The sequence below is a fragment of the Panicum virgatum genome, chromosome 8K, assembly GCF_016808335.1.
Source record: "Panicum virgatum strain AP13 chromosome 8K, P.virgatum_v5, whole genome shotgun sequence".
NCBI lineage: Eukaryota > Viridiplantae > Streptophyta > Magnoliopsida > Poales > Poaceae > Panicum > Panicum virgatum.
In genome coordinates, this window is record NC_053143.1 from 15,505,123 (window position 1) to 15,533,111 (window position 27,989).

The following is a 27,989-nucleotide window of genomic DNA, read 5'->3' on the forward strand; positions in this document are numbered from 1 at the left end:
GGTTTATTACTGACCATTTCCATGAGTGTTGGTAAATATTTGTATGCAGGTGAACTAACGGATAAAATGCACTTCATGAGCAGGGAAACACACTCCATAGATCAAGACAAAATGCGCAACTACGTACAAGGATCAAATGGCCCACTAGATAGCCTCACATGAGAAGGAATGCAGCCCACAAGCAAGGTGACATGTCATCAATCCGTGGCAACACCCTCTCGACGAATCAGACGCGTTCACGAGGATCTATGGACCCACCAGAGCTACCAAACCGCCTCAAGACAAGTCATGACCCACATACATAACATGGGGGCCCACCTAGCAGTGTCCAAACCAAGAATTGGACCGTTTGGCCACCCTTTCTGGTCGACCGACCTAAAGGGTCGGCCGACCATAGGTCGGTTCGCCTCGAACTCATCTTCCACGTGGAGATCCCTCATTCGATGCCAAAGGCAGTGCAAGGAGGCACCGGCTCAATCCTGCAGCCGAGGAGGCCATGGCACCCTTCTATAAATAGTAGAGGGGGGGTCCAAATGAAGACATCCACCAAGTGCAACTCCAAGCCTCCTCTTTGGTTTAGAGTAGTCCTAGCTTAGGGAGAGGGTAGAGGTACTCAGGAGGGGCGCCGGTCTTCGGTGCTCTTCTCCATTTTGTACCTCTACGAGAGTGAGAGAGTAGTTCGGGAGAAGTACCGGGGTGTCGGCTCTCTGCTCCCAACTTGTACCTCTACGGATGCTACTACATTCTTCGGGTTTAGTAAGGATTCATGGTTCCTATCTCTAGTTTTATACTTGGTATAGTATATGCTAGTAGTGCTTGTAGTTGAGTGAGATCAGGTCCCTTACTCGCGGGTTCGTCGCTCTGTATTCATGTAGAGTTTGTAGTTTGCTATGGGATATCATACGTAGTTAGATTGCAGTAGTAATCAGTAGCATAGGCGTGGTGTCTAGGCTAAGGGTTATACTTCGTTTACCTATATCCCATAGTTTAGTAGAGGTAGGCTGTAGGTGGTGACAGCCCTATTGGTCCTTCGGAATCCTCCAAGTTTGGATATAGCGTAGAGCTGTTGGCCGGAGTCGACTGACAGACTAGTTGTAAGCCGGTGCCCGAAGCGAGTATTGTGCCCGAGATATCGACCTTTAACTCAACAGTAGCACTATCTTAGGAATCCTCTCTACGCTTTTATCTATCTTGGTGTGTCCCTGGACCAATTAGAATAGAAGAGAGTGCAAACACATTCCCTATGGATTCGATAACCCTTGGAATATTCTGAGGTGAAAGCTACAACGGTATCCGTGCACTTGTGGATTTATTCGTGACACTAAAATACCCCACAGGACTCAAGGGGCGGATCGAGGCAAAAGAAGAAGGAGAAGGGGAGATGACTGCACCATTGGCGCAGGCAAGGGGATGCGATGGCGCAGTAAGCACACAACGGTGGTGGTGGTGGCGCACACCATCAACAACGGCGGCGCTCTGCCACAGCGCTGCCGAGCGTCAACAACGCGCCGACAGAACACCTGCACAGGGCAAGCATGTGACACCTCAGGTGTCTAGCAATTAGAACATAAGGTTATATGAGCAATTGTGTGTTTAGCTTTGTTTGTTAGTCCAAAAATTTTCAATGCAAATTAAGGGCATATTTGTAATTATACAAAATTACTAGTCCCTTTTTGCAAAAATTTTATAACTTAGGGAGTAATTTCAAAAAATTTGAAGGGTTTTCTTGCAAAATGCAAGCAATCATGATTTTGGCAGCTTTATTGCATTTAAGTCCAAAATTGTGATGAATTTGCAATCAAAAAGTATTTTTCCGTATTTAAATAGAGTTCTTTCAAACTTTTGAAGATATTTCAAAATCCTTTGGTCTAGTGAAAATTTGCACAACATGAAAGTTGTAGGTCTTGAAAAACTGAACAATTTTCATTTTGGGAACTTTTTCATTTGAGCCCTAGATCAACGAGATTTTTTGTTTACAATATAGCCCTTGAACTTTTTTGTATTTGCAAACGAGTCCTCCACTTCATCTTCAACCTCTAGCTTCCCTGGAACCTTGCTGCGCCGCCGCCGCCATGGTTTCTCCGCTGCGGGCAGCCGCCCCCGCCCCGGTTTGGCCCCTGCACCGCCTCCACGCGTCGGGTGCCTCTTCCCCGCCGCCACCCAAGCCGTCCTGCTGGCTCCTCGCATGCTTCCCACGCCATTCCCCCTTTCGCCACATCGCGACCACCGCTGGAAGCTCACGCAGCCGCTGGTTTTCCCTTCTCTGGCCTATATAAAGCCCGGCCGAGCCCTATTCCGGCATTCCACCATCGCCGCCCTCCTTTCCAACTCCGGCGACCCCCTGCTCGTCGTCGATCCGCCACCACCGCACTTCCCCGGCCACCTTGAACCCCTTGATAGCTTCGCCGTAACCCCACCAAGCTAGCTAGCCCCTCAATTCCATCAATTCCTCACCGGAGCGCCGCCGTCACAGTTCACCTCCGCCGCCGCTTACTGCTCCTCGCCGGTGACCCATCCACCGGCCACCCCGAGCCTCCAAACCACCACCCCTAGGTAGCCCTTTGACCCCTCTTGCTTTTCCCCTACCGAGCCCCTACCCCCGGCGAAGGAGCTCGTCGGAACATGGCCGGACAGAGCTCCCCTGCCGCCGGCCATGGCTAAGGACCCGATTGCATTGGTTCCTTTCTTTCTAGGGCCCTCTTTGCAAATAGTTTTATCCTTTTCTTTTTCAGTGAACTTCAAAAATTTCTAGAAAATTATAGAAAAATTAGAAAAATGCCAAACCAATTTTGTTGTTTTCCTTGTAAATAGGTCTACAAGTTTAGATTAGCTAATAGCCCTTTTCATTTGTAATTAAGGTTTAAAATTTAATTTGAATTTAATTTGCTTATGAGCTTTGAGCCATATGCTCTTTGAAGCATGTATAGCTCTATAAAAATTTTCTAAACCCTTTAATAAACTTTTTTTTGTACTTTTAAGATTTTCTTTCTCTATGTCTTGTTTGTGTTTTAAGAAATTATTTAAATCTTTTCTTCTATTGAAACAAAAACCCCTTTCACCATGATAATTTATGGAGTTTATTGTGTTCCCTTTTATTCTAAAATATTTGCCCAGTAAAGTAAAATTATTAAGTTTTGTCTTAATATTTACTTTATTGGTTTTCAACTCTTTAGTGAAGGAAAGCTATACTCAAGCACTTTACTAAATTTCAAATATTTCATTGCATATAGAAACAACTTCGTTAGTCGACAGAACATACGAGTTCATCAAGGAACCAGACGAGGATTTCTCTAAAGCTCCGACCGAAGTTGTTGAATTAATTGAAGCCCTGAACTCTGATTCGGAAGAACTAAAGTCTGCTGACTTTATAAACACCAATAAAGGCAAGCCCCGGTGCATAATCCCAATATATTTTAAATTATGCAATTTATTTACTTCTGCATTTAAGTTATTGGAACTGATTGAAAACCTTAGATGCATAATTCTAGTTACCTATTGATTGAACACTAGATTTGAGTCTGAAATAGCTGCTATGCTAATAGGACCGGTAAAAGTCGAGTGATTGCCTGTCACTCGCGAGCTTTATAGGAGTTGATTGTTTACTTTCTGTTATCACTATAAGGACGATGGACGGATTGGGTTACTAGTTTCAACTAGTTTCATGGTGGCAATCCGTCTGTGTTGATAAAATTTGATAAGGCCGCAGTGTGTGGTAGTGTTGGTTAAGCGTTTGAAAGTACTAGCCACATGCTGTAAATATGGTACGCGGCAAACCTAGTAACCAATCGGCCCGACAAGTGGACATACCTCCCACTCTCTCATAGGGATAGGATGGATAAAATGAATGAGATGAAAAATTATGTTAAGTAGCGCTACAACTACGACTATGAGGGATGAGGAGTGGTGCCCTATAGTCAGGGAGAGTGGCACTGATCCACGAACCGGAATGAAAGGTAAACGGTTGCCTTGGAGTGGCTCAACGGTGCTTCAAGCGTGTGTGTTAGGTTTACCTTGCAAGGATTGAAATTCGGTTCGTACTCTTCCGCCTCTCACGGATATTGAGACTGCTTAATCTCTTTGCCACAAAGAGTAAGAAGTGAAACAAAGATGATATTCAATCTTGTTGGATGCAATAATTTCTCTACCATGCTTGTATAGATAGGTGCAAATCTAGAATGGTTAATGCAACTAGAATCTGAAAGCTAAAACTTGAAATTAAGGACCTACTCTTTATTACTTTTCAACAAATAAACTCTAGAGCCTTCACAAATCTTGCATGTCTAGTTAAAGGGATGTTACATACCCTTAAAACGGGTCAATCTTGCAGAGTATTAGTATACTCAGACTTGCTTTTGACAATGTTTTCAGGAATGCCTTCTGATGATCACAACAATAGTATGACTTGGCCTAGTGCTTTACCTGTTGGCTGGACGATGGAATGGGAACCATCTACCAGCTATGGTTCGGATGAATGATGTCATTTTAGGCTTATCATGACATCACCCCTACAATGTTTGTATATCGTGTTTTACCTTTCCGCTGCAGAACTTCTCTTTTACACTTAGTTTCTGTAAAATCTCTTTAAAGTTCTTCAACTTTCTAGCTCCAACTTTGATGCAAAGTACACCCTTATCTATGTGATATAAAATATTATGGAATTGTTGTATCTTTGACTCACCTTTATGCAGGATGTATACTTGTGTTACGATCCGATATTCAGTGGCTATATCGGGATGTTACCCGAAGGACCAGTGATTATATTAGTTGAGGTGCGTTTAGATGTTTAGTGCACTCAAACTGGTATAATTCAAACCGGTTCTGCCACAAAGTAGTGGCGGCGATTCATAGGATTTGGGGGTATGGTTGAAACCCTAACCGTCCCACCCCACCTCCTTTATTCTAGTCGTGGCCGATTCGGCCAAATGGGCAGACTTAGGCCCAGCTGAGCCGATCTGGGTCGCCGGCAAAGCCGTCACAGTGCCAGGCCGACCTAGCCCCTTCCCTTCCTCTAAAAAATTCCAATTAGCCCCCCAGAACTTCACGTTTTAGATTATTTTTTTCTCGAACATGCAGGAGAGCTGCGCATCAATATATTAAGAAGAAAAAAAGAGGGAAAGAGCCCAAAAAACAAAAAGGTTATAGGGATAAAGGGTCTGTAGTACCCTGAAAAATAGAAAAACTCTCTTATACAAAAACAATTACTGGACTAGGCCACACCACCTGCTCAGATCAGCTAGGAGGTAGGACCTAGGGCAATGAGATATGAAACTCCTCGAGCCCTACTACAGACCACTGCTGAACCTCTTCTCTAAAGGTTGTCATGATGCGGGATAAACTAGGGGTCCCCCATCAAACACACAGTAGTTGCGATGCTTCCAAACTAACCAAGACCCTAAGATAATGATGGAATTAACTCCCTTTTGGACTTGACCAGAGAAGCTACTTCTTGCTCCTGCCCACCAGCCAATAAAACAATGATCATCTAACTTTGGCGCAATAGTTTACAGCCCAAATTGCTACAGGATGCTGAACCAAAACTGCCGGGTGAAAACACAAGAGACCAACAGGCGATCAATTGTTCCTCCAACTTGATCACACAGTGGACATTTCGGTGGGTGGTTAAGGCCTCTTTTAGCAAGTCTATCTGCTGTCCAACACCGATTATGGGCCACAGTCCACATGAAGAACTTGCATTTCCCTGGAGCCCAGCTTTTCCAATTTCTTTCCCATGAATCAAACTGAATGGACCCAATGAACAGAGCCTCATAGGCTGATTTGGTGGAGTATACCCCAGAAGTTGTGAACTTCCAAATATGTATGTCCTCCACCTCTGGTTGTAGCTCAACATTAGAAAGAAGCTCCCATTGGTGAAGGTATTCAATCACAACTTGCACACTTAAAGCTCCTCTAATATCTGAAATGCATCTTCCACCGGTGGTAGCATCATAAACTGTTCTTTTTCTTGCTCTTATTGCTATTGTGCTGAACAAATGTGGTAGGGTCTGCTTTAAGCTCTGTCCAAACCACCAGCAATCTATCCAAAAATGAGTGTTTTTTCCATTCCCAATTACTATTTCAACAGCCATTTCAAAGAAGGCCCCTATATTTGAGACATTTTAGATTATTCTGTTCTGCATATTTATATTTGAGACCCTAGATTGTTCTATTTTAGCCCCTATACTAGATACAACACTGCAATATATTGCATTTATAATTGATGATATAAATGCTTGTTTGAGACCGTGTGTTTAAATGACTTATGATGCAAATTATTTACCTAGAGTAAATAGATAGTTTTTGAGACCTACGAGTTTGGTTTTAGAAATTGCATCATAATACATACATTGCAGAGATTTTTACTGTTTAATGTTTACATATATTTCATGTGCCTGTGATTTTCTACTTTAGTCATGGAGTCTAACAGTATTTGTATGGTACAATTTTTACTCCTATACATTGTTTGCTTTTGAGACCAGAAAATTGTATATCTAAACACAAATAGTTTATCGATTTTGTTGGTTGGCAATTATTTTTAATTGCAATAAAATCGGATCCTCTCAATTAAGTGATGCTTAATTAAGAATAAATTTCACCCACCATACAACAACTTGTCAGGTACGTGCAAATTGGTCCAACAATTTGTAAAGTGCTTAATTTAGTGCAATAACTTAGTAAATTGGTGTATTCACGATCCAAACGTTACACGACAATGTATTTGCTAGCGTAAGGTCACAATAAAGAGTATATTCACATCAGAACATATTATTTGACCATAGATTTTCATGTCGCAATGGACTCCAATAATTTTATTCTAAAAATAAATTAATTATCATTTTACTAAAAGTAATATATTATTTAACCACCATTACAACAACAACATATTAAGCATAGTAGACAGCGTCAATAATTCTTAAATTTTATAAATAGAAATTATTGATGGTGATCCAGTTGTTGCTTTTCAACTATGTACAATTTTTATTAGTTTAAATTTAATCAAATTTTAGAATTACACCATTAGCATAACTGAAACACTGAAGTCGATAAGAGAGACCCTGAAACCTTAGGTTTCTTCTGCGCTTCTGCTCATGTATTCAATGATGCTTATGTTTGTTTCTATTTATTACTTTATTTAGCTCATTATTCTTTCTAACGAATATATGAGACTTTAAAAATATATGTACCAAGATCCTAAAAGGTACCAATAGTTTGTATCAACATATTGTCCTTTTTAGCTTAATAGTACATACTATAATCAAACATATCGAAAACAGTGAGGGTGAATTCTTCAATATTGAATATCAAATTAAATAGTTTTAATCAAAATTAAATCACTATACAAAAATAATTGATATAAAGGCATAACATTAATTTCTAAACACTGAAGATTTTTATCTTGGCCAAAGACTTTGCCATGCAGGCACAACACAAAAATTAATGGTCAAATAATACTTAATAATTTGTCCTAATGTGAATATATTCTTTATTGAGACCTTGCGTTAGTTACATCACTGTATAATGATTGGACTGTGAATGCACCTATTTGCCAAATATTGCATTAGATTGGGCGTTTTACAAGTTGTTGGACCGATCTGGACACACATGTCAAGTTATTGCACTAAATTGACCATTTTATAAGTTGTTGGACCAATTTGTACCCGCCTGACAAGTTGTTGTGTGATGGGTGCACGCACCTGACAAGATTGTATTTAGGCTCATATTGGCCTAGTCTAGAAAGGCTGGCAGCAAAACTATTTCCGCTAGTAAGGCTAACATAAAAAGTGGATTTTTGCTTTGATCCCTACAGGATTTGCGCAAAATTATGCCACTATCCAACTATAGCATTATGTGTTTAGTAAATTTTCTGTTTTAGTCTCTGACTTAAACAGCATCAATATGGTAGAAAACTTTGTTAACCTTGTTAATTGGTAATTTTTTCATAAATAGCATTTTAACAAAGGTTGTTCCTCTTAATTAAGATTTTTTTAATTAATGATGGATTAGACAAAATTGTTATATCCATATCTTGGATACATTTGGGATCTTAACATAAGTAATGGAGTCTTAGGCATTGGCCGCGGTTAATTCATATTGAATTATTCAACTCAGAGATAGTGCCTATGACAGCGATTATTCGCCCATTGCTAAGAGGTCTACATCATGTTTATTTGAACTTGATGATTACCTACATTGTGTTCTTCCAAATAGGTGGTTTGGAGATATACCAATGGTACACTTTTATGGTGATTACCTTCATTCAATATTAAAGGTTACACATAGGGTAGTAGAGTCTTAGGCATTGGCTGCAGTATATTCACGTGCGTATATATATTAGCCCAAAGACCATGCCTATAGCAGCAATTTATTTGCCTACTACTGAGAGACCTACTCTATGTTTCGAACATAGAGATTATCCATTATGTGTGCGCCGTATTAATAGTGATTGTCTGCGAGGTCTACGCATCTTGTGACTACCTCTAATTGTTGTGAGGTTTAAAGTTTTGTTGAGTACCTCTAACTATCCAAAACAAAGTGAAGATATGGATCCCCTAAATTTAGCATTGTAAATTACAACATCACCATAGTGATTTAATTTACCTTAGATGTAAATTGATTAAATCAATGGTCTGTCACATGTTGTGGATATTGACTTCAGAGGAGTTGGATAAACTCGCTCTAGATGGTATCATTATCCCACATAGACAGTGGACAATAGCATTGGTTATATCACATTGACTAAGGGAAGAATTTCATGAACCTCAATTAGGGGTTGTTTGTTATACATCAAAGATGTTGTAATACTTAATGTCAATGTATAAGTATTGTAGGAATCATATTGATGAATTTGATACTTGATAATATTTATGTATTTCTACATATTATATATGAGAATTTCATTGAATTCGTGTCATATTTTGTACAAAAGGATCCCATGAGATAACTGCTCAAAACGCTCCAGGCACTCTGAAATCAAACCTGTCTGCTTGAGGGCATAGAGCTGTCGGAGCTGTAACTAGTACTGATTCTTGTCACAACACTCAAATACCGCTGCACAGAACATGTCCCAACCTGTTACATGCTTGCGTCGCTCAAATGTCTGCAACCAAGTCATTGCCACCCCCTTGAAATTTAGAGCAGCGAATCGAGTCTTCAACTCCGGGCTCACCGAGAACACCTTGAAATACATGTTACAATGATTACGCTAGAGGCGTGGGTTATCACCGTCAAATTTGGGGAACTCCAGTTTAGGTAAGTGCGGCGCACGAACAGAAGTGAATGAAGATTGACCACGAGAATCGAAACCCGATGGATTGGGGTCGGAGAACATACCCATGACCAGGTGCGGCAGATGGGATCCAAGGATCGCCCCGCCAGCATCCTGGTATGTAGTTGCAACGCGCTGCCCGCTAGGCCACTCTAAGGATGGTGTAGATGGGCACGCCTCCTGTTGTGAACCATGTTGGGGTCGAATGGGTCTAGCCAACCCAGTGGTGGTGACAGAGGAGCCGTCACCGGGTGAGATGCTTGGAACGGAGGTGGCAGCAGCAGTGGCGGCAGCGCTTGCGCCTCGAGCCACTGAAGCCGCGACACCATATTTTCCGCCTGGGTGAGGAGTCGGTCTGAGGCCTCCTCCACGGTGGACTTCCAGGCTTCAAGACACATCAAATTGTTGAAAGTGATCGGGTGCTCTAGCCTAAGAGGGGGAGGGGGTGAATTAGGCAACTTAAAAATCTTAACTTATGGCTGCAACTAGTTTGCACAAAACTTAAACTAAATCAAGCTATCTAGATGTGCAACTACGGTTCACCTTAGTGTGAAACCCTCATCCCAAAGAGTTTTGCAACCTATAGCCAATCCTAGCAAGATACTACACTAAGAAAGTAAAGGCACACAAGTTGCAATATGAAATGCGGAAGCTTAAATAGGAGGGATGAGAGGAAGCAAACTCTCGACATGAGGATTTGTCCCGTGGTTCAGATTGCCACAAAGGCGCCCCTACATCCACATTGTTGAAGCACTCACGAAGAGTATCACTTCCCGGCAATCAAGTCTCTTCCGTGAACACAATCATGGTCACCTTGATCCCGATATCCACTAAGTGAGATTGTCCACGAAGGAGGGGTCTCCGTGCCCCGCACAAAGTTGTCGACGCCGCTCCACACCAAGCCGGAGGATCGTTGACTTGCCGGAGAGCCACCAATGCTCCAAGGAGGCCGGCGCACCGAAACACAAGCTTGGTTCACTCTAGAACCAGTCACAAGGATCTCAACATTGCTTGTTCACTCACTCAAGAGCTAATCTAGAACTAACACTCACAAAGCTTGTGCTAAGCCTAAGGATTTGATCAATATGCACTTGGGTTTGCTTGCAGGAGTTCTTGGATGTGTATGAGGCTTCTAGGAACTCCAGCAAGCTTCAAATGGCCGGGGGAACACATATATATAGGCCTCCAACTTGAACTAGCCGTTTAGAGCCGTTGGCCAATTTTCTGCATAGGCATCGGAACTTCCGGTGCAGGGGCATCGGTTCTTCCGGTCACTTTGCGCTCTGAAGTAGCCGTTGGCGTTTCTGACACAGTTGCAGCAATTCTCAGAGACCATCGGTTAAACCGATGCTTAGGCGTCGGTTCTTCCGGTGATACTTGATCACCACGTAGCCGTTGCACTCTTCTCTTCTTGCTGACGTCATTGCACCGATGCTATGTTCCGATGCACCGTCGGTTTAACTGGTGATGAAGACTTGACTGCTGCGCACTTGATATTGTCTCTGGACAATAGTATGTTGAAAGCACCGATGCCTGTCTCTGACCCGTCGGTTAAACCGGTGCTACTGAGTTTTCCTCACTTGGCTCAGTTGGCACACCCAATTGCACCGATACATAGGGCGTCGGTGTATCCGGCAACCATTGGATGCACCGATGGTAGGGCGTCGGTTAAACCGGTGCAGCTAATCCTGCACAACTTTGTCCAATTCGTCGTGGGGATCATTTGGATGCTTGAAATATATTCTATATCTGGATTTTTACTATGTTTTGACGCCTCTACAACTGATTGGACTTGTCATCTGGATGGTGGATTGGACTTGGCGTATCGACGATAGATTGGACATGTTGAGTTATATCCATGGGACCTAATAACTCCTACAAGTGTGATCTCACAAACTCATTAGTCCCATTGATTATGTTGTATTTTAATCACCAAAATCACAAACAATGGCCTAAATGAGGTAATGTTCCTTACAGTTGTCCAGCATCTAGTTCATCAAAGACTCGAATCTGGCAAACTTCGCCGTGAGGTCATCCATGGTGGTGGTCATGAACGCCTCGAACTTGTTGGCCTTCTGCGGCACCAGATTGATGAGGCGCACGAACGAGGAAAAAAATTGGTGGAAAGTGGTGGATTGGCTCCTGATACCAATTGTTATGGTCCTGCTCGAATTAATCGGACAGAACTCAGAGATTTGTTGAGAACGAGAATTAGAATGGGAAAGGTTAGTAGCAATAAGAATAGGGGTTGGGGAAGAACAGAGACAGACTAGGAGGGATATGGTTATTCCTTTTCTTAACCACGGCGGTCAGCCGATGACGTTTTTATACAGATCGTGTTAACGCGCGACCTATCGCGCGCTGGGGGACCGCGCGACCCCCCCTTTCCACCAGGGCGTGATAGCGACATTTCCTTTTCTAGTTTCCATCCCGACCTACCCGCGGCTTCGACGCAACACCTGGCCCCGCGTGCTGGAGGAGGGAGGCGCGTCGGCGTCTGGTCCGGTCCAGGCGCGCGAGAGGCGCGGAGCCCCCCCTGACCCGCGCGATGGAAGGAGGGAGGTGCCCGCAGTAGCCGCGGCGCGCCGCATCCCCCCATCGCCCCATCCACCACGACTCGCCGCATCTCGCATCCATCCATCCAGCCCACATCGCCGCATCTCACAGACACGCACGGGAGGGCAGCCGCGGCCGCAGCAGGACCCTCGCGACTTGTGTCCTCCCTCCCCAATCTGCAACTCCTTCCTTGCAGGTTTGTAACTTTTTTTCATGCTCTTTCCTTCCCATCTGCTCAATCTAATCCTCCTAAATCTGAACAAATCTTCCCTATGATCTTTGAATTGTAGATAATTTTTTATGTTCATCTATATATTAGTGCAAATTTGTTGCAATCCACACAAGTTGCTAGTAGTTTTGGATGGTGCCTCTTGACTAATGATCAGTAAATAAATTATTAGGACTTAATTTCGTCTAATAGATCAACAGGATGGGTGCCCCCTTACAAGACTCTTCTAAACATATAGGTTTATGTATTGCCGTCCTGAGATGGCAACTTGTGTTCAATTTTTTGTGGCAACTTGTGTTTCCTCAGACTGCAGCTTATCTACATTTCGGGTTTTTTTGTATGGCAATTTGTGTTCATTTTTTTGTGGCTACAAAAAGAAACTTGTATCGTGCTAATTAATATTTGTGTGCCTTCTTATATACATTATGAGTTTCCTTGCATGACAACTTATACTTAATATTTGTGTTTTTTAGGTGCAATATGACTTGTAGTGGGGTTTTTTATCTAAATTCTGCGCCACTACAAGAGCATGATTTCCTTGCATCCCCTTCAGATCTTGAGTTGCAGCAAGTTTCTGGTGCAGCTTTCCCACCGATGTGTGTTGTAGGTGGTGCAGGTGCACATGTGTCCAGCAGCAACTTGACTCTCCCTGTAATATCCAATGAAACCCTTCATTTGCCAAGCAACTCAGCTCCTCCTGAACTGGCAACTCAGCAACTTAGCAACTCAGCATCAAAGGTGCTCCCGGCTGAATCTGGTGGTGTGACAGTTCCCACGGCTGAGACAACCGCAGATGGAATTGATGTTGAGTATGGTGTTGAGGTTTTATCCACTCCGCAGGAACCTTTTGTAGGCATGACTTTTAATAGTTCTGATGCTGCCAAAGACTATTACAATTCCTATGCCCATCATACAGGTTTCTCTATAAGGATCGACACATCCCGTGAGTCGAAGAAGGCCAATGAAAAGACAAAGTATACCTATGTTTGCCAGAAGGCTGGGGTCAACAAAAAAGAGAAGGTTGCTGATGATGGGCCAATAACTGAGAAAACGATTGTGAGGCAAAGGCGCAGGGATTATGTAGATAGGACGCACTGCCTAGCTCACATGATTGTGAGGAAGACATCCCCTGGACACTGGGAGGTTGTGAACTTTGAAAGGGAGCACAACCATGAGCGTTTAAGAAAATTCTCTACTTGAAGTCCCACAGAGACATACCAGCTGAAGAGAAAGAGTTCATCAAGTTGCTCCATGGATGCTGCATCATGACAACTCGTGCTTACCAGATAATGGCTGAGTTGTATGGAGGTATTGAAAACTGTCTATACACCGAAGGTGATGCTAAAAATTTGCGTGTTGAGTACCGCGCTGAATATAGAGGTAAAGATGTGAAGGCGACGCTTGAGTACTTTGAAGAATTGAAGAAGGAAGATCCAGAATTCTATTATAGTTACACTCTTGATGAGTTTGATAGGGTTGAGAATCTGTTTTGGGTGGATGGTGCAGCAAGGAGAGCTTATGAGCTGTATAGTGATTGTTTGTCCTTTGACACTACTTATTTGACCAATGCCTACAACATGCCATGTGCTCCTTTCATAGGTATGTATGTCCAGCAAAAAAAATGCTAGTTTGACCATTGATGGTTTTCATTGATTGTTATATATTGGAGTCCAGAAAAAATACTGGTTATCACACTGACTATAATGTTGTATACTCTTTGAACAATTTGCTACTTTGAGAAAGCACAAGTTGACACACTAGTTGCACATAAGTTGCCATCTTTATTCTGCACCAGTTGATAGCCTTCAGCTATGAAAAAAATACAAATAATTTGTATTGTGTTAACAGGGATTGACAAGAATAGCATAACAATCCAGCTGGGTTGCGGCTTTCTGAGGAATGAGAAGACTGAGGGTTTTGTCTGGCTGTTTACTGAATTCAAGAAAGCAATGGGCAGCAAGGATCCTGCAAATATAATAACTAATCAAGATATTGCGATGAAGGCTGCTATCGTAGAGGTATTTGTCAGTTCAGTTCATAGGAATTACCGTTGGCACATTATGGAAAATGCTAGGAAGACAATGGGTCCTTTCTTGGATAGCAAAGGGGATGGTAAGCAAGAGTTGGCGGATGACTTCAAGGATTGTATTGACAATAGCTTCACGCCGGCAGAGTTTGAGCAGAAGTGGCAGGCTTTTCTGGATAAATATGAGCTCAACAATGATGAGAGGTTCCAACATTTGTATGACATGAGACATTGTTGGATCCCTGCGTATTTCATGCATTGTTTCTTCCCCTTCCTCCAAACAACAGCACGGAGTGAAGGCTTCAATGCTATCCTGAAGCGCTATGTCAACCCAAAGAACTCGATGCTCAACTTTGTGCAGCAATATAAGAAGATACAACAAAGGATTTTCAGCAAGCAAGATTTGCAAGAGGCGGCCACAGCCACAAAGGTCCCACGCTACTTGACGGGGCACCCTATGGAGCATCAGATGAAGAAAGCGTATACAAGGAGGTTGTTCAATGTGTTTCAACATGAGTTGCAGCTAAGTTCGAGCTACTATGTTGTTCATGTTGAAGGGGATGACTTGATAGATGTTGTTCCGTACAGGCGTTGCCCCGATCTGTTGTATGGGACACGGACATTCAGGGTCACGTCGTTCAGGGTGGAGGGCTTGTATAGCTACACCTGTTGCAAGTTTGATAGATATTGAAGGTTTTTGACGCCCTTGCAGTCCGCGAGGTGCCTGATCGGTACATTCTCCCTCGATGGTCAGTTGAGCCGGTGGTTGATAGTGGGGTGGAAGTTGCCGCTAACGAGCCTTTTCAAGAAGCCCAGATTACAGACCATGGGAAGCATGTTATACGTTACAGCAGGATGTCCACAAACTTTAATAAGATTGTGAGACCTTTTATGGCTGATGACGAGGGGTATGCCATAGTATCAAAACAAGTGAGTGCCTTACATAAGCTTGTTGCTTTGGGGAAAAGGAGAGCGTCAAGTGTTCTTCCGGGGCTGGAGTGTGAACAAGTTTATATTGAACAACCCGCTGCGCCAAGGCCGCAGAACAAATCGCGCAAGAAAACAAGCTCATCAACCGGAGGGGGTGGGGATCCAAATCTGTCACAACAGCCTAATGGTGCGTATTGTCTTAACGGAATGTAGCAACTTATACTTCCTTGCCCCTAGCCACTTCTACTCATTCAGTCTAGCGACTTGTACTCCTTGTTCTAGCAACTTGTGTGTATTACTCCTAACAACTTGAAATTGTTTTGACTTTTCAGGCTCGCATGTTGCTGGTGCTGAGATTGGGGACCCACCAATAACAAAGAAGCAAGGGCGTCCAAGGTCAAAGAGATACAAGACAGGGTTGGGGTTGCTTCCCCCAAAAAAACCACCGTGTGGATATTGTGGTTCAACAGAACATACCACATCGACTTGCCCCGCCAAGCCGGCAAGAAAGCAAACAAAAGAACTCTCGGATAAATCACTAAATGAGGTTGCTGCTGCGTGAAAAAACAAGATGTGTTGCAGAGGGATGCATCTAACATTTTTTCCACTTCCTTGTAATTTATTAAACTGCAATTAGTGATTTATGATTTTATTAAAGCATTGTGTGTGGTGATGTAATAATGAATAGTTGATGCTTTTGTATATTTCAGACTTGCTATATATATGGATAAATATACTTTTAATAAAACTTTGTGTATGGTGGCATATGAAAAAAAAGATTAGAAAATTGCAGCCTGCATGTTGAATTAAGTTAACAGAAAACACAAAAAAGTGCAAATCTGATGTACAGAAGTTGATATTTCAAAAAAAAAGATCTGTGCACAATTTGCTGTTTTGACTTCAGACAAGTTGTCTGTTGGGCTGGTCACAAGTTGCCACTGTAAATACCTCCATATATTACATAAGTTACTGATCACAAAGAATACCTCCATATATTACATAAGTTCCTTCTTACACAGGAAAAGTGGGGGGTAAAAAAACGATCAGCATATCCGAGCATTGTTTAAAACCACAGAGAACATCTATATACAGAGTGCATGCATCATGAAAAAATCACAAGTTGCTGTTGGACTAGCCACAAATTGCATACAAGTTTTCCGTTGAACTGGTGGCAAGTATATTACAGAATATCTGAGCATATCTGAGTATCATTTAAAAATAAAATGGGAGCATCTATATACAGAGTATATGCATCATGTGAAAAATACAGACATCTCTCCTCCCCTTCCCTACTCCGCTCCTAGCCTACTGATTTGGCATCTTTCCCTTTCCCTTTGAGAATAGTTCAGTCTTGTTCTCTAGCTTGTTGGCCGGGCTATGAAACCACACATGAAGAACTCGCTTCCTCAGCTTCATTTCATCAAACTCCATCATATTTGGGAGCTTGTGTCCATCCCAGTGCTCTATAGCCTTGAGGGTGAACAAACCGCAGTCATGACTGAGATTGGGGGCACAAAAAAATAGAGACAAATGTTAGATAATGTAGAACTTACAAAATGTTACAATATCTACAGTTTGGAATTCAGTTTAGGATAAAAAGATAAGAGTGACTTGTGCTTACATCCCGAATTGCTTGTACCCCTCAATGAACTGCGTCTCGAAGTTGTAAATGGTGGGAATCTTGCACCCCTGAACCTTAGATGTGTACTTGTTCCATAGGGTAATCACTTTTGCACGCACCTGATTGGCTTTCCATCTCAATTCAGCATTGTCGCTGTTCCTTAGAGAGTCTATGATTTGAAACTTCTTATCTGGAATATTTACAGTAAATGCGAACCAGTGGCCATCGCCGACCGGCTGCACTATATTCTCTTGGTGCACGGGAAAGAGTATCTGTAGAAAAATCAGTTGAATAACTCACATGATAACAGAAAATAAGTTGCTACTAAGGGGATGAATAAGTTGCTGGAAAAGAAAATCGAGTTGCTGATAAAAAAAAGAAAAAATGCTACTGAACTGCGCAAACATGCTAATCCAATTCAATTTATGTTCTGCATTCGGTTAAAAATATAATGGGAAACAAAAATGGCGCTGTGAATGGGAAGTGATATGCAATGTTCAGCAATTGAAGTAGTATGCTGTGAGTCTGTGACCTCGACAAATATCTAACTTTGAATATTGCTATCAGAAAGCTACCTAACTCTGAATATTGCAAATCACAAACTACTCATTACTCTTAATATTTGCAAATCAGAAAACAAAGACATTGGAAAACTAATCCTTAGTAATATTGCAATTACCAATGGGTTCCGTGAGCTAAAATTTGCTATAATCATACAACACAAGTTTGCAAACTAGGTTACTAGGCAGACAGCACAAAGTTTTCAAGAAAAAGAAAAATGTGGTTTTACCATTTCATAGTTTGAATCGCGAAACTCAAAAGCGTTCTTGACAATGTTGCTATTCATGGGCCCTATCATCATTTGGATCTGTAGCAAAAAAAAATATGGCAAAAAAATGCTCAGATATGCACATGGGGGGATACTTTCAAAACGATAAGATACACAAAGATGTCAGAGGGGTCAAAAGGGGCAAAAATGATATTACTGACACCCATGGGGACATTATCTTTGTCCTCTTCTTTCTAGGGTCCTGTGACAGCACGTAAGTCCCGAGATGCATGGCGTTGGTGCCTAGCGATCTCCCCATAACCATGCCCGCTGCTAGCTCATGTGCTGTAAGTGTTATCTCTTTGGATTCAAAGAATATTGTGCTGCCAAACAAGAAAAAGGTTTTCTCCATGACTGATGAGCGGGAAAAAAAGATGGGGGGATAAGATCAAGGTATATTGCCATACCTCTCTTCGTGCCTGGTGTGTCTGCATATGATGCTGTACAGTTCATCTTCTCTTGCAAGTTGACCCTTGTCCATTTCTTGAGAATCCTCATCGTCTGTAAATCCCAGTGAGAAGCTTGGAGCATCGGGTGCATCCTTGAAACCTTTGCTGTCCTTCAAGTTGTCGACACGCTGCTATCGGAACACATACACGTGCACAAAAAATTAGCACTTGCATGCTGTATATCGGATTGAAAAAAATGAGAAGAAAAGAAAACATGGGTTGCTATTACCTTTTCTACTGCTGCTTTATGCATAGCTTCCGTGCGCCCATCACCAAGTGTTTGGGTTGCAGTCTATGTAATGAAGACAAAAAAACGGATTAGCATAAGTTGCTGGTTTGCAAAAAAAAAATGTGATGGGGCACATTTGCATGCGTGAGTTGCTACCTCAGCTTGTTTTGGGATGGTATCTGATTTTTCTGTAAACTTCCTCGCATACACTTTGGTCGCTGCTGCACCAGGAAGCGGCTCTACCTTTCCCTCATCTTGCTCCTTTGCAGTATTGGATTTGGGCACCACCGGTGGCAAGCCTCTCCCTCTTGTGCTAGCAAGCTTTTTCCTTGACACTACATCTGACCGCTCCGCCTTTCTCTTTGTTCTCTTGGGTTTGGGCACTTCTTCCGGAAGATTGTCCACAGGCAGGGGTTGCAACAAATCTTCCAGAAGCTTGGCCTCAAACTTTTTTGCTTACTCTTTCGGTTCAGAATCCATCTCATCGGACATTGTGACCGTGTCCTTCGCCCCTTTAAATTCCTTTTCGACAATATCATTGAAGACTTCCTTCTCATTGGGCACGAGCGGCACATCGAGGAACTCAGGTGGTTCAAAGATCAAAGGCTTCCTATCGGGCGGTGTAGCCATTAAGTCCAGTAGTGTCATACCTCCCGGAAGCCTATACCGATTTGCTGGTGTAATCGGTGACAATCCGCTAAACTTAGAGCTGGATTGTGTGCCCGAATGCGTACTGCGTGGTGTGCCTTGATAATTGTCACCAGCCTCATCTTTAGGTGATGGTACTTCATCAAAATCTGTCAAAAAAATAGATGCTATGGTCAAATATAAGTTGCTACAGATCGAAACATAAGTTGCTGCTAAGCAAAATCATAAGTTGCTAAATAACTCAATCCAAGTTGCTGGTTCAACCAAAAAATTACTGATACAAAAATTGCTGCTGGACTGATAAAAAATGTATGTTTACCTTGCTTTCCATCATCTCTGATGCTAACATCATCCTTTGATGCTTTGTCGTCATCCTTTGCTGCTTTATCGTCGTCCGCACCTTTATCATCATCCTTGGATGACGCACCTTTAGATTTATCACCAGACTGATCTTTGTGTGATGATGGTTCAGCAGATACTTAAAAAAAACATAAAACATAAGTTGCTGTTGTCTCCAAAAAGAGAATATGCTACTGAACCAATACAAGTTGTTGGAGGCCTTCAATACAAGTTGCATACCTGATTGTTTGCTGGCTGGTTTGGCTTTGTTGGTCTTCTTTCGGTCATTGGCCCCATCATTTGAACCGCCATCATTGTGGTCGTCTTTATTCCTTTGTTTATTAGTAGCCTCATCTTTACATGAGACTCCAGAGACAGATCCTGCGAAGATAAAATAATAAAGAACCCTTGAGATTTCCATTGATCTTGCTACCAATATACAAGTTTTGATCCAACATATCATGTCAACATATTTACCTTGATTATCTTTCACCGACTTGTACTCTATGTCATCATCTTGCTTGTTTGCGTTATCTACATCTTCAAATCTAACTTTCTTCTTGCTTTGCACTATCAAAGAAAAAGAAAATGTTTCTGTTAGAAAAACAAAACTATAAGAAGCATATGCGATGCTGTTAGTTAATACCTTCGTTCTCAGTAGCTCTTGGGTCAATTTGTGATGAATTGATATCATCTCCAAATCCATCGTTGTTCTCATCATCTTCGTCCCCCTCTGTGCCGCAAGAGTCAAAGTTGGCATAATCTTCATCGCTGCTGGAGTCTTCTTCATCACTCCTAATCTCACCGAGTGATTCTTCCAGAATGTCGTTCTTCCTTTTACTCCTAACCTCCCGGGTACCTTTAGAGGTACTGGGGCCTTCTTGACCTCTTTCTGCATGTGCTTCTTGCTGTTGTAACCCTTGGCACAACTTTTGTGTAAGGTTGAGAAAAGCTTGATTGATTGTAATGCTGAACTCGCTCAGTGCACTTTTGAGGACCTTCCGATTCTGCAAAAAAGAAAAAAATTACAAAAACATAAGGCAGCACGAAAAACATAAGATGGTTGGATTATATGAGAGAAATGCGGAAGAAAATGATGCGGGATGATAGAAAAAAAGGATGGAGGGCAGAAACATACAACAATGACCGATTCCGGCATGTTTGAATCGATGAATTGTTGGATCCTTTCTGGTGGGATCATCGTTGTTCTTAAATGATCTGGCTTTAGCTGTACAAAAAAAGGAGAAAAGGTGTGCATGAGTGAATAAAAAAAGGTTACTGGTTTACAAAAGGCAGTATATAACTTTGCATGTATAACACTGTGACTCTGTACATGTGTTGGACATGTGTATCCAACACATGTATAACTTGCTACTTACACATACAAGATATTTACAAAGTTACTAATTCCCACACATACAGAAAGTTGGAGGGAAAAAGATATTCGTGCATGAATCTTACTTGTAGTTTGCCGAACTGAGTCTCAGAGAGCTTATCCATGAGGCAGACTTTGGAGACGAATTGTCCCGTCCACGCAGTGGCTCTTACTTCCAAGTCGTTGTTAACGATATCACCAACATCGAGTGAATCTAGATACAATATCTGCATGCACAAAAAAGAGCATATTGAACACCAAAAAAAAAGGTAGTCAGGTCTTGAGAAAAAAGAAAAAGGGAGACTGAAAAATGAAAAAGACAAGGTGCTACAAGTGTAGTGTCCATATGGTAAGGAAGAAGAGGCACCCGGACACAAACTTTCGCTTCCCAGACTTAAACTTTGCAATTCCTTTAATGAGTCTGTCCACTACTAGTTTGCACCAGTTGTATCCTTTAATCTCTTCGGTGATTGAAATGGAATGGAAAGCCCTCACACACAACTTTGGGCTTGATGTTGGGCACAAGAAGGTGCTAATTGCAAACATTAGCCAAACCTTCAACCATTTGTCATCTATTGAATTCTTTCCCTCACCAGACAACCATTTTTTAAATTCTACAAATGATGGTGCCTTATGATCATTCTCATGGCCGAAAACTTGATAGAACTCAGTGAATGTATCAGAATAACTCTTCTTTTCATAAACAACAGAGTTCGGGCCCATTGGTAACCCGAGCACTCGTTTAACAGTTTTATCGTCCACCTTTATTGTCCCCTTGTAAGGGATCACCAACTCGGACTTGTTGATGTCGAAATTGTTAACTAGCCAAGTTGACAACTTCTCAGGAACAATGTTGCACTTTATTTTAAGGAGTCCCTCAAACCCAACACTTGTAATTCGTTGTTTCTGATTACCCTTGAGATTTTCATTGATCTTGCTCAGCCTTTTCACTGATCCTTTTTCCTTATATCCTAAAAGAAGAAACGAAGCATTTAATGAGTTTGCACACAATTCATGAATTCAAACTGCTTAAAAAAAGATTCATACAAGCTACCACATAATTCATGTATAAAGCTGCTAGAGCAGACATACTACAAGTTAACCATAAAAAAAAAGATTCATGCAGCATAGTTTTTCTACTCTGAATGATACCTGCTCTGCGTGCTTTCTTCCTTCATTAACTTCTGTCGTTTCATCATTCACTACACTACCTCTAGAAGTACCCTTGTCTGCTCTAGAAGTAGCCCTAGTTGTTCGCTTTGGAGACGGGGCTGTATTAGTAGCTTCAATATTGCGTTTCTGGGCCATGCTATAAAAAAAAAGAGCATAAAGAAAATGTGTCAGACAAAATAATAACCCCCATGATAAACAAAATAAGTTGCTGCGAAAGGGATGAATAAGTTGCTGGAAAAAAATCAAGTTGCTACGTGGGTTCAGAGAAAAAAAACAGAGTTCAGTGGGTCCTAGTGTCAACAAATCATCCTCTGAAAATAATAATCCCTAGTTGAATAATAACCCCCCATGATAAACAGAATAAATTGCTGCATAGGGAATGAATAAGTTGCTGGAAACACAGAGGGCATATGTCGAGGCCATGCGTGCTAAAATTCTAGCTGAAAATACTAGGAGGCAGTGGAGGTGGGAGTGTCTAGTGGTTTTTTGGTGTCTAGTGTCTAGTGCTTCTTTAGTTGTGTTGCTCCCTGCAGATTTTTGCAGATTATGCAGTTTCTGTAATCACTCATTCATGCATGACCTGTAGTAGTTGATAACCTGATATTCAGTTTAGATTATGCAATTTTTGGAATGCCACCTGAAACTCTTGTGAACTATGGCTATGGCAATGTATTCTTGACATTTCAGATGATTCTGATGGCTGCTGTTCAGCCATGTGCTTATGGGCTTTTGTGCGAGCAGGAACACAATCAGGAATGTGTTCAGCCAGAGAGTGCTTCCTTCAGATTTTTCAGTTATGCACAGACATATCTAATGCACAGAGAGTGCTTTTTCAGTTGACTGAATGTACTTCTAATATTTGGTTTGATACTGTAACTTTATTTGGTATCCATATTTGGAATATCTGATGTACTTCTAATGTTCTTGTTCCTTAAAAGCCCAGCTAAATTAAGTTGTGAAACCTCTGTGGCTAGGTTAATGTACATGACTGAATTATTTAAGTCACTTTGGTCTGTCCATACCTGATTTGTGACGAAGGTTTACACCAAGAGCTACAGCACTCTTTATGCCCATGATATTTTCGTTTCTTTTTCAGCCAGTGAAATGGTGAACAAAGCTGCATTTCTATCTCGTTTCTTTTTTCCTTTTTCAGGTTAAAATGTTCATGGTCCGAATAGGCAGAAAAAAAAATGATACAAAGTTGCCACGCAATTTAATACAAAATTGCCTTAAACAAAAACAAGTAGGCAAAAAAAATGGAGAATAGAGAGTAGTCACCGTGATTTCCCAGCAGGGGGATGTGGTGCCGTGCCGGGCGCTGCCCTCATCGGGGAATTGGCACCTCCCCCACGACTCGACGCCCTTGTTCGCGGGCGACCCGCGACTTCATTCGCTGCGTCGTCATCGGATCCTGGGTCCGCGGAGTGGAGGAGGTAGTCGGCCTGGGACCCCGCATCGCAAGCGCCTTCCTCCCTTGACGCAAGCCGCCGGTGCCGCCAAGGCCAGCACCTCCCAGCGGGGCCTCCTCTCCAGCGCCGCTGGCGGAAGTTCCCGCCATGCCGCCTCTGCCGCTACTCCTCGCAGCCGCCTCCGCCGCTGCTCCCCGCTCGAGATCCACCCGAGCAGGGGCCTCTGCAAACCCCCGTCAGGTCCTCCCGCCGGTCCGCCAACCTCCGCCGGCAGCACCTACGCGGCGGCGGTTTGCCCGTAGGAGCAGGGCGATGCGGGATGAGGAAACAACCCTGGATCCGGATTTGGAATGGGGGGAGGGGATGTCGGGGCGAGTTGATGAGCCGGTTTGGACGCGGCCTGCTGGGCTGGGCGGTCGCGCGCTCGCCGCGGGGCGTGACTGTCGTTCCTTAGCTTTTTACCTTTTTTATACCGATCACGAGCCGGAGCTCTTACACGGGCTCACAGCCCAAATGCTATAGGGTCGACACGGCCCAGAGATCAAATACAACCAGACCAACAAAGCCCAAATTAAATGTTTAACTAGCCACTACTAACATGGTCCATGACACCATTTCCCACTGAAACGGGCGGCCCACACGTACAGTCTTGAAAATGATGGAGTGCAACTGTGCAAGAACGTGGTCTCTGTCCGTTTAAACTAAATCTTCTTGAGAACTACGCAGTTCTCGTGGTAACTGTCAGTAGTAGCAACGTGCCTGGCTAGGTTCTCAAGATCGTCAATCTAGATGAGGATTAACGTGTGGTATTTGCTCCACCAGCTGGAGCCTGCCTGCAAGCAACGGAGTATAGCTATAAAATACATCATTAGGCATCAAAAGTAATAATATTAAAAATAAATACATCTAACAAAGATTAATGGTCCTAAGAATTACGAAAATGAGTTTTCTTTTAATACGAACCGTAGCATCGATATTGCTACATGTCCCTGCTTGTTAGTGTTTCTGACATTTCTCAAGTTAGTTAGTTGATTAATCATTACTTTTGTAGTTGATAAATATAAATAAGCTAATAATTAATCAAAGAGGTAACAAGAAGATTGAAAGGTAATATTTTAGTCAAATCAAGACAATGGCATAATGGGGTACATCGAGTCTGGATGGCGTATGGGTTAGTAGGATGAAGTATTGAAGTCCATTTATTGCTTAAATGCAACGGTCACAAATTGTTGGAGGTTCAAGCCATGTTCTGACCAACCTTAACTATGAAAGCTAAATTGTAGATTACGGGTTGTTGAAAGCAAGATTGTGAAAGCTGAGAGGCTCTTTGGATTCTTGGATTTCGGTAGGCCGCTGCTGTCTTTCTCAAGTTAGTAGATGGTATTGAGAAGCTAGGGAAGAGGCCGCTTTCACAAATTCAAAAGAGTTGGGTAAACTAATCTTCTCGAGAAATGCAGCGCTCGTGAGCCCTGTCAGCGACCACGTGCCTTGAGAGGTTCTCGAGGTATAGTTTTATCTGCGCCACCATTTGCGAGCAATTAACCTGGGAATTGAAGCGCTCTTCCTCTCTCACACCACCGTATACGAGCTAGCTACCATTTCGCTTCGAGCGTGAGTGCTTGCGAGTCTCGATGGCGGAAGTGATGGCAAGCGCTGCCACGGGCGTGTTGGGCTCCGTCATCGGCAAGCTAACCGCCATGCTCGGCGAGAAGCACCAGCTCGCCCGAGATGCTAAGCAAGGGATCTGCTTCCTGAAGGAGGAGCTGAGCACCATGGACGTCGTGCTGCAGAATCTCGCCAGCAAGGACGACGACCAGATCGATCCACTGGCCAAAGATTGGAGGAGCAAGGTGCGTGAGCTATCCCTCGACATCGAGGATTGCATTGACCGTTTCAGGCTCAATCACAGCCATGGAGGTTCCAAGGCCAACTTCGTGCGCAAGGCTGTGCGGAAGGTGAAGATCTTGTTGCAGGACCGGGGACTAGCAGAGGAGATCCAAAAACTAAAGAGCCTCGTGATGGAGCAGAGCGAGCGGGCCAAACGCTACGACATCCACAAGTGCCTCGGCGCCTCACCTCCGCCGGTGCCCTTAGATCCTCGAGCATCTGCCCTCTTTCAAGAGGCGACAGATCTCGTGGGGATCGATGGTCCTTGCAAGGAGATCATCGAGCTGTTGAAATGTAAGAGATGCAGCACAAGGTGGTGTCCATCTATGGAACCGCTGGGCAGGGCAAGACCACTCTATCCATGGAGGTGTACCGCAAAATTACTGAACCATTTGATTGCCAGGCTTTCGCGTCTGTATCTAAAACTCCAAATATTAAGAAGCTCCTTAGAGATGTATTGTCTCAAATAAGCAACAAGAAGTTTGACGAGGAGTCGCAATGGTGGGAGGAACAGCAGCTCATCCGCAATATGAGAGACTACTTAATTGACAAGAGGTACACAAGATAATTTTATTCTACTAAGGGCTATATTATGTGTGTATGATATTTATTTCAGTAGAAAGTTTACTCTATGCCATCAAATAAATTTAGATTCAGCAAAATTATTTGTGGACGGAGATAATGATTTTGCAAACTTCTTAAACATCATATGTACATGAATAGGACTTTATTCTAAATTTTAATGTGACACATACCATTTGGGAGGTTGTGGCTTTTTTCAATAATGGAAATACTCCCTTCATTCAAAATTGGTAACCATTTGGGAGTTTGTAGAGGTAGCCTGCAAGTGGTGACAGCTCTGTTAGAGCTAACCATTTCTGAACGTGTAATATGTATTGATACAAAAATGTGCAACTTACACTCCATCTCTTTTACATTTCACCGACATCTTCACCATTTAACGTGGTTCCGCAACCAATGCACGCAGGTACCTCATCTTGATTGATGATATCTGGAGTGTATCAGCATGGGAGCTTGTGCGATCTGCCTTACCGCTCAATGACAATGGAAGCAGAATAATTACTACAACACGCAGTAAAGCAGTAGCCAAATCATGTAGTACTGGTATTGCTGAACAAATGTACGAAGCAAAGCCACTTGGAGATGACGACTCTCAGAGATTATTCTTTAAAAGACTCTTTTGCTCCCCTGAAGATTGTCCCCAAGATTTGATGAAAGTATCCAGTGATATTCTGAAGAAATGTGGTGGCTTACCACTAGCCATAATCAGTATAGCTGGTTTATTAGCAAACAGAAGGCAAACGGTAGAAGTCTGGGTCAATACATTGAAGTCCATTTCTGCTGCAGTTGACAAAGATTCTCACATCGATAAGATGAAAAGAATTTTGCTGCTAAGTTACTTTGACCTTCCTCCCCATCTAAAGAGCTGTTTGTTATATCTGAGTGTGTTTCCGGAGGATTATTTGATTGATTGCAGACAGTTGATATTGTTATGGGTAGCCGAAGCTCTGATTCCTGGACAAGACAGGGAAAGTATGGAGGAGGTGGCGACAAGTTACTTGAATGATCTGATCAATAGAAGTTTGGTTCAGCCAGTCAAGGTTGGAGCAGATGGCGCAACAGTGAAAACTTGCAGAGTTCATGATGTCATACTTGAGTTTATTGTATCAAAGGCTGTCGAGGACAATTTTGTTACTATATGGAATCGTAATGGGTTTTCTGACAATTATTCTTCCAACAAGATTCGTCGTTTGTCCATCCAGGAAGACATTTCTGGCCAGGCTGAAGAGATGATGAAGACATTAAAAAATGCAGCTCATATTCGATCAATTAGCATTTTTGGCGATAATAATTCGGTGCTGGGTAAGCACGCCTCTGAATTTTTAAGTAGCCAAGTCTTGAGAGTGCTGAATATAAGAGGTGGTGGGGTTGGAGAATTCTATCTTGGACATGTCAAAAGAATCAGTCAAATGAAGTACTGCCGGATAACCGATGGAACCCAAGACCTCCCAGAAGATATAGAAAAGCTGCAACATCTAGAGACACTAGATATTTTTGACACTGGCATTAGAAAACTACCGGCAAGTATTATCCAATTGCAGAGGTTAGTGCGTCTTCGTGTTGATCCGGAGGTGCAACTACCCGATGGCATTGGGAATCTGCAGGCACTGGAAGAGCTGTCAACGATCGATTTGGGTTTTCAATCTGTAAAGTTTATCCAAGGGCTCGGCGATTTGATCAATTTGAAGGTACTTGAAATTTTCTGGCAGTGCGACACTGTAGGACGTGACGTGGAAGGCCATAAGAAAGCATGTATCTCTTCGCTCACCAAGCTGTTCACGAGACTTCGACAATTATCTGTGGTGGGGTGGCTTGATGCCACGTTTCCATTCATGTCATTATGTGGTGGTACTCCACCACCACTTCAGAGGCTTGTCCTTTCTATCTGGAATAAATCAAGTGCCGTGCCCCATCAAATCAGCTCGCTTCTCAACCTGACCCGCCTCTACATTGGACTTAGTGGTGAAGTAAGCAAGGAAGGAATAAATATCCTAGCAAGTTTACCCATCCTACTCTCTCTTACTGTTTTCTTGGATGACAAAGAGGGAGATTCAGGCGTCTTCCACCCAAGGCATGCAATCAACAGTCAAGGTTTCCAACGCTTGGTCAAGTTCACATTCCGCTGTTGGTCTGAGGCAGTGTTAGAATTTGAGCCGGGAGCCATGCCAAAGCTCCAAATGCTCAAGCTGGACCTCCGCGCACGGTGCCAATTCAAGTATGGGGACGGTGGCCTGGTCCTTGGGCTGCAGAATTTGGCAGGCCTCAAACATGTCGCTCTCAGTATTAAATGCGAAGCTGCTACTGCTGATGAGGTTGATTCTTTGGAGGATGACATCAGGGGTGCAGCAGGCCTCCATCATAACCGTCCCATAGTCCAGGTCGAAAGATGGTGTCTAAGGTTTGATGGCACACGGGTGCAGCAGGCGACCATCCGGACATCATAAC

At 42.8% G+C, this 27,989-nt stretch overlaps 2 protein-coding genes and 2 long non-coding RNA genes across 4 annotated transcripts; 3 read left to right on the top strand and 1 right to left on the bottom strand.

The window, feature by feature from the left end:
- The first annotated feature begins 14,044 nt into the window (after positions 1-14,044).
- Positions 14,045-14,764, top strand: LOC120645496 (protein FAR1-RELATED SEQUENCE 5-like). The gene has a single exon (XM_039922278.1). It carries the CDS (start codon positions 14,045-14,047, stop codon positions 14,762-14,764), a length of 720 nt encoding a protein of 239 aa, XP_039778212.1.
- A 305-nt stretch (positions 14,765-15,069) lies between these two features.
- Positions 15,070-15,751, top strand: LOC120646194. The gene is made up of 2 exons (XR_005664306.1): positions 15,070-15,190; positions 15,336-15,751. It is a non-coding gene; the product is annotated as an uncharacterized LOC120646194 (long non-coding RNA).
- A 2,019-nt stretch (positions 15,752-17,770) lies between these two features.
- LOC120646195 lies at positions 17,771-18,844 on the bottom strand. The gene is made up of 3 exons (XR_005664307.1): positions 18,288-18,844; positions 18,132-18,194; positions 17,771-18,030 (listed from the first exon to the last, which is right to left on the bottom strand). It is a non-coding gene; the product is annotated as an uncharacterized LOC120646195 (long non-coding RNA).
- A 5,862-nt stretch (positions 18,845-24,706) lies between these two features.
- Positions 24,707-27,988, top strand: LOC120645497 (disease resistance protein Pik-2-like). The gene is made up of 2 exons (XM_039922279.1): positions 24,707-25,256; positions 26,484-27,988. The coding sequence occupies exons 1-2, from the start codon at positions 24,707-24,709 to the stop codon at positions 27,986-27,988; spliced, it is 2,055 nt and encodes a 684-aa protein (XP_039778213.1).
- Position 27,989: the final 1 nt, after the last annotated feature.

Excerpts from the sequence above, each read along its gene's own strand:
- LOC120645496 (XM_039922278.1), top strand. The coding sequence starts at position 14,045 with ATGAAGGCTGCTATCGTAGAGGTATTTGTCAGTTCAGTTCATAGGAAT.
- LOC120645497 (XM_039922279.1), top strand. The coding sequence starts at position 24,707 with ATGGCGGAAGTGATGGCAAGCGCTGCCACGGGCGTGTTGGGCTCCGTC. Across the intron at positions 25,257-26,483 it reads GATCATCGAGCTGTTGAAAT|CCGAAGCTCTGATTCCTGGA; the intron begins GTAAGAGATGCA and ends TGTTATGGGTAG.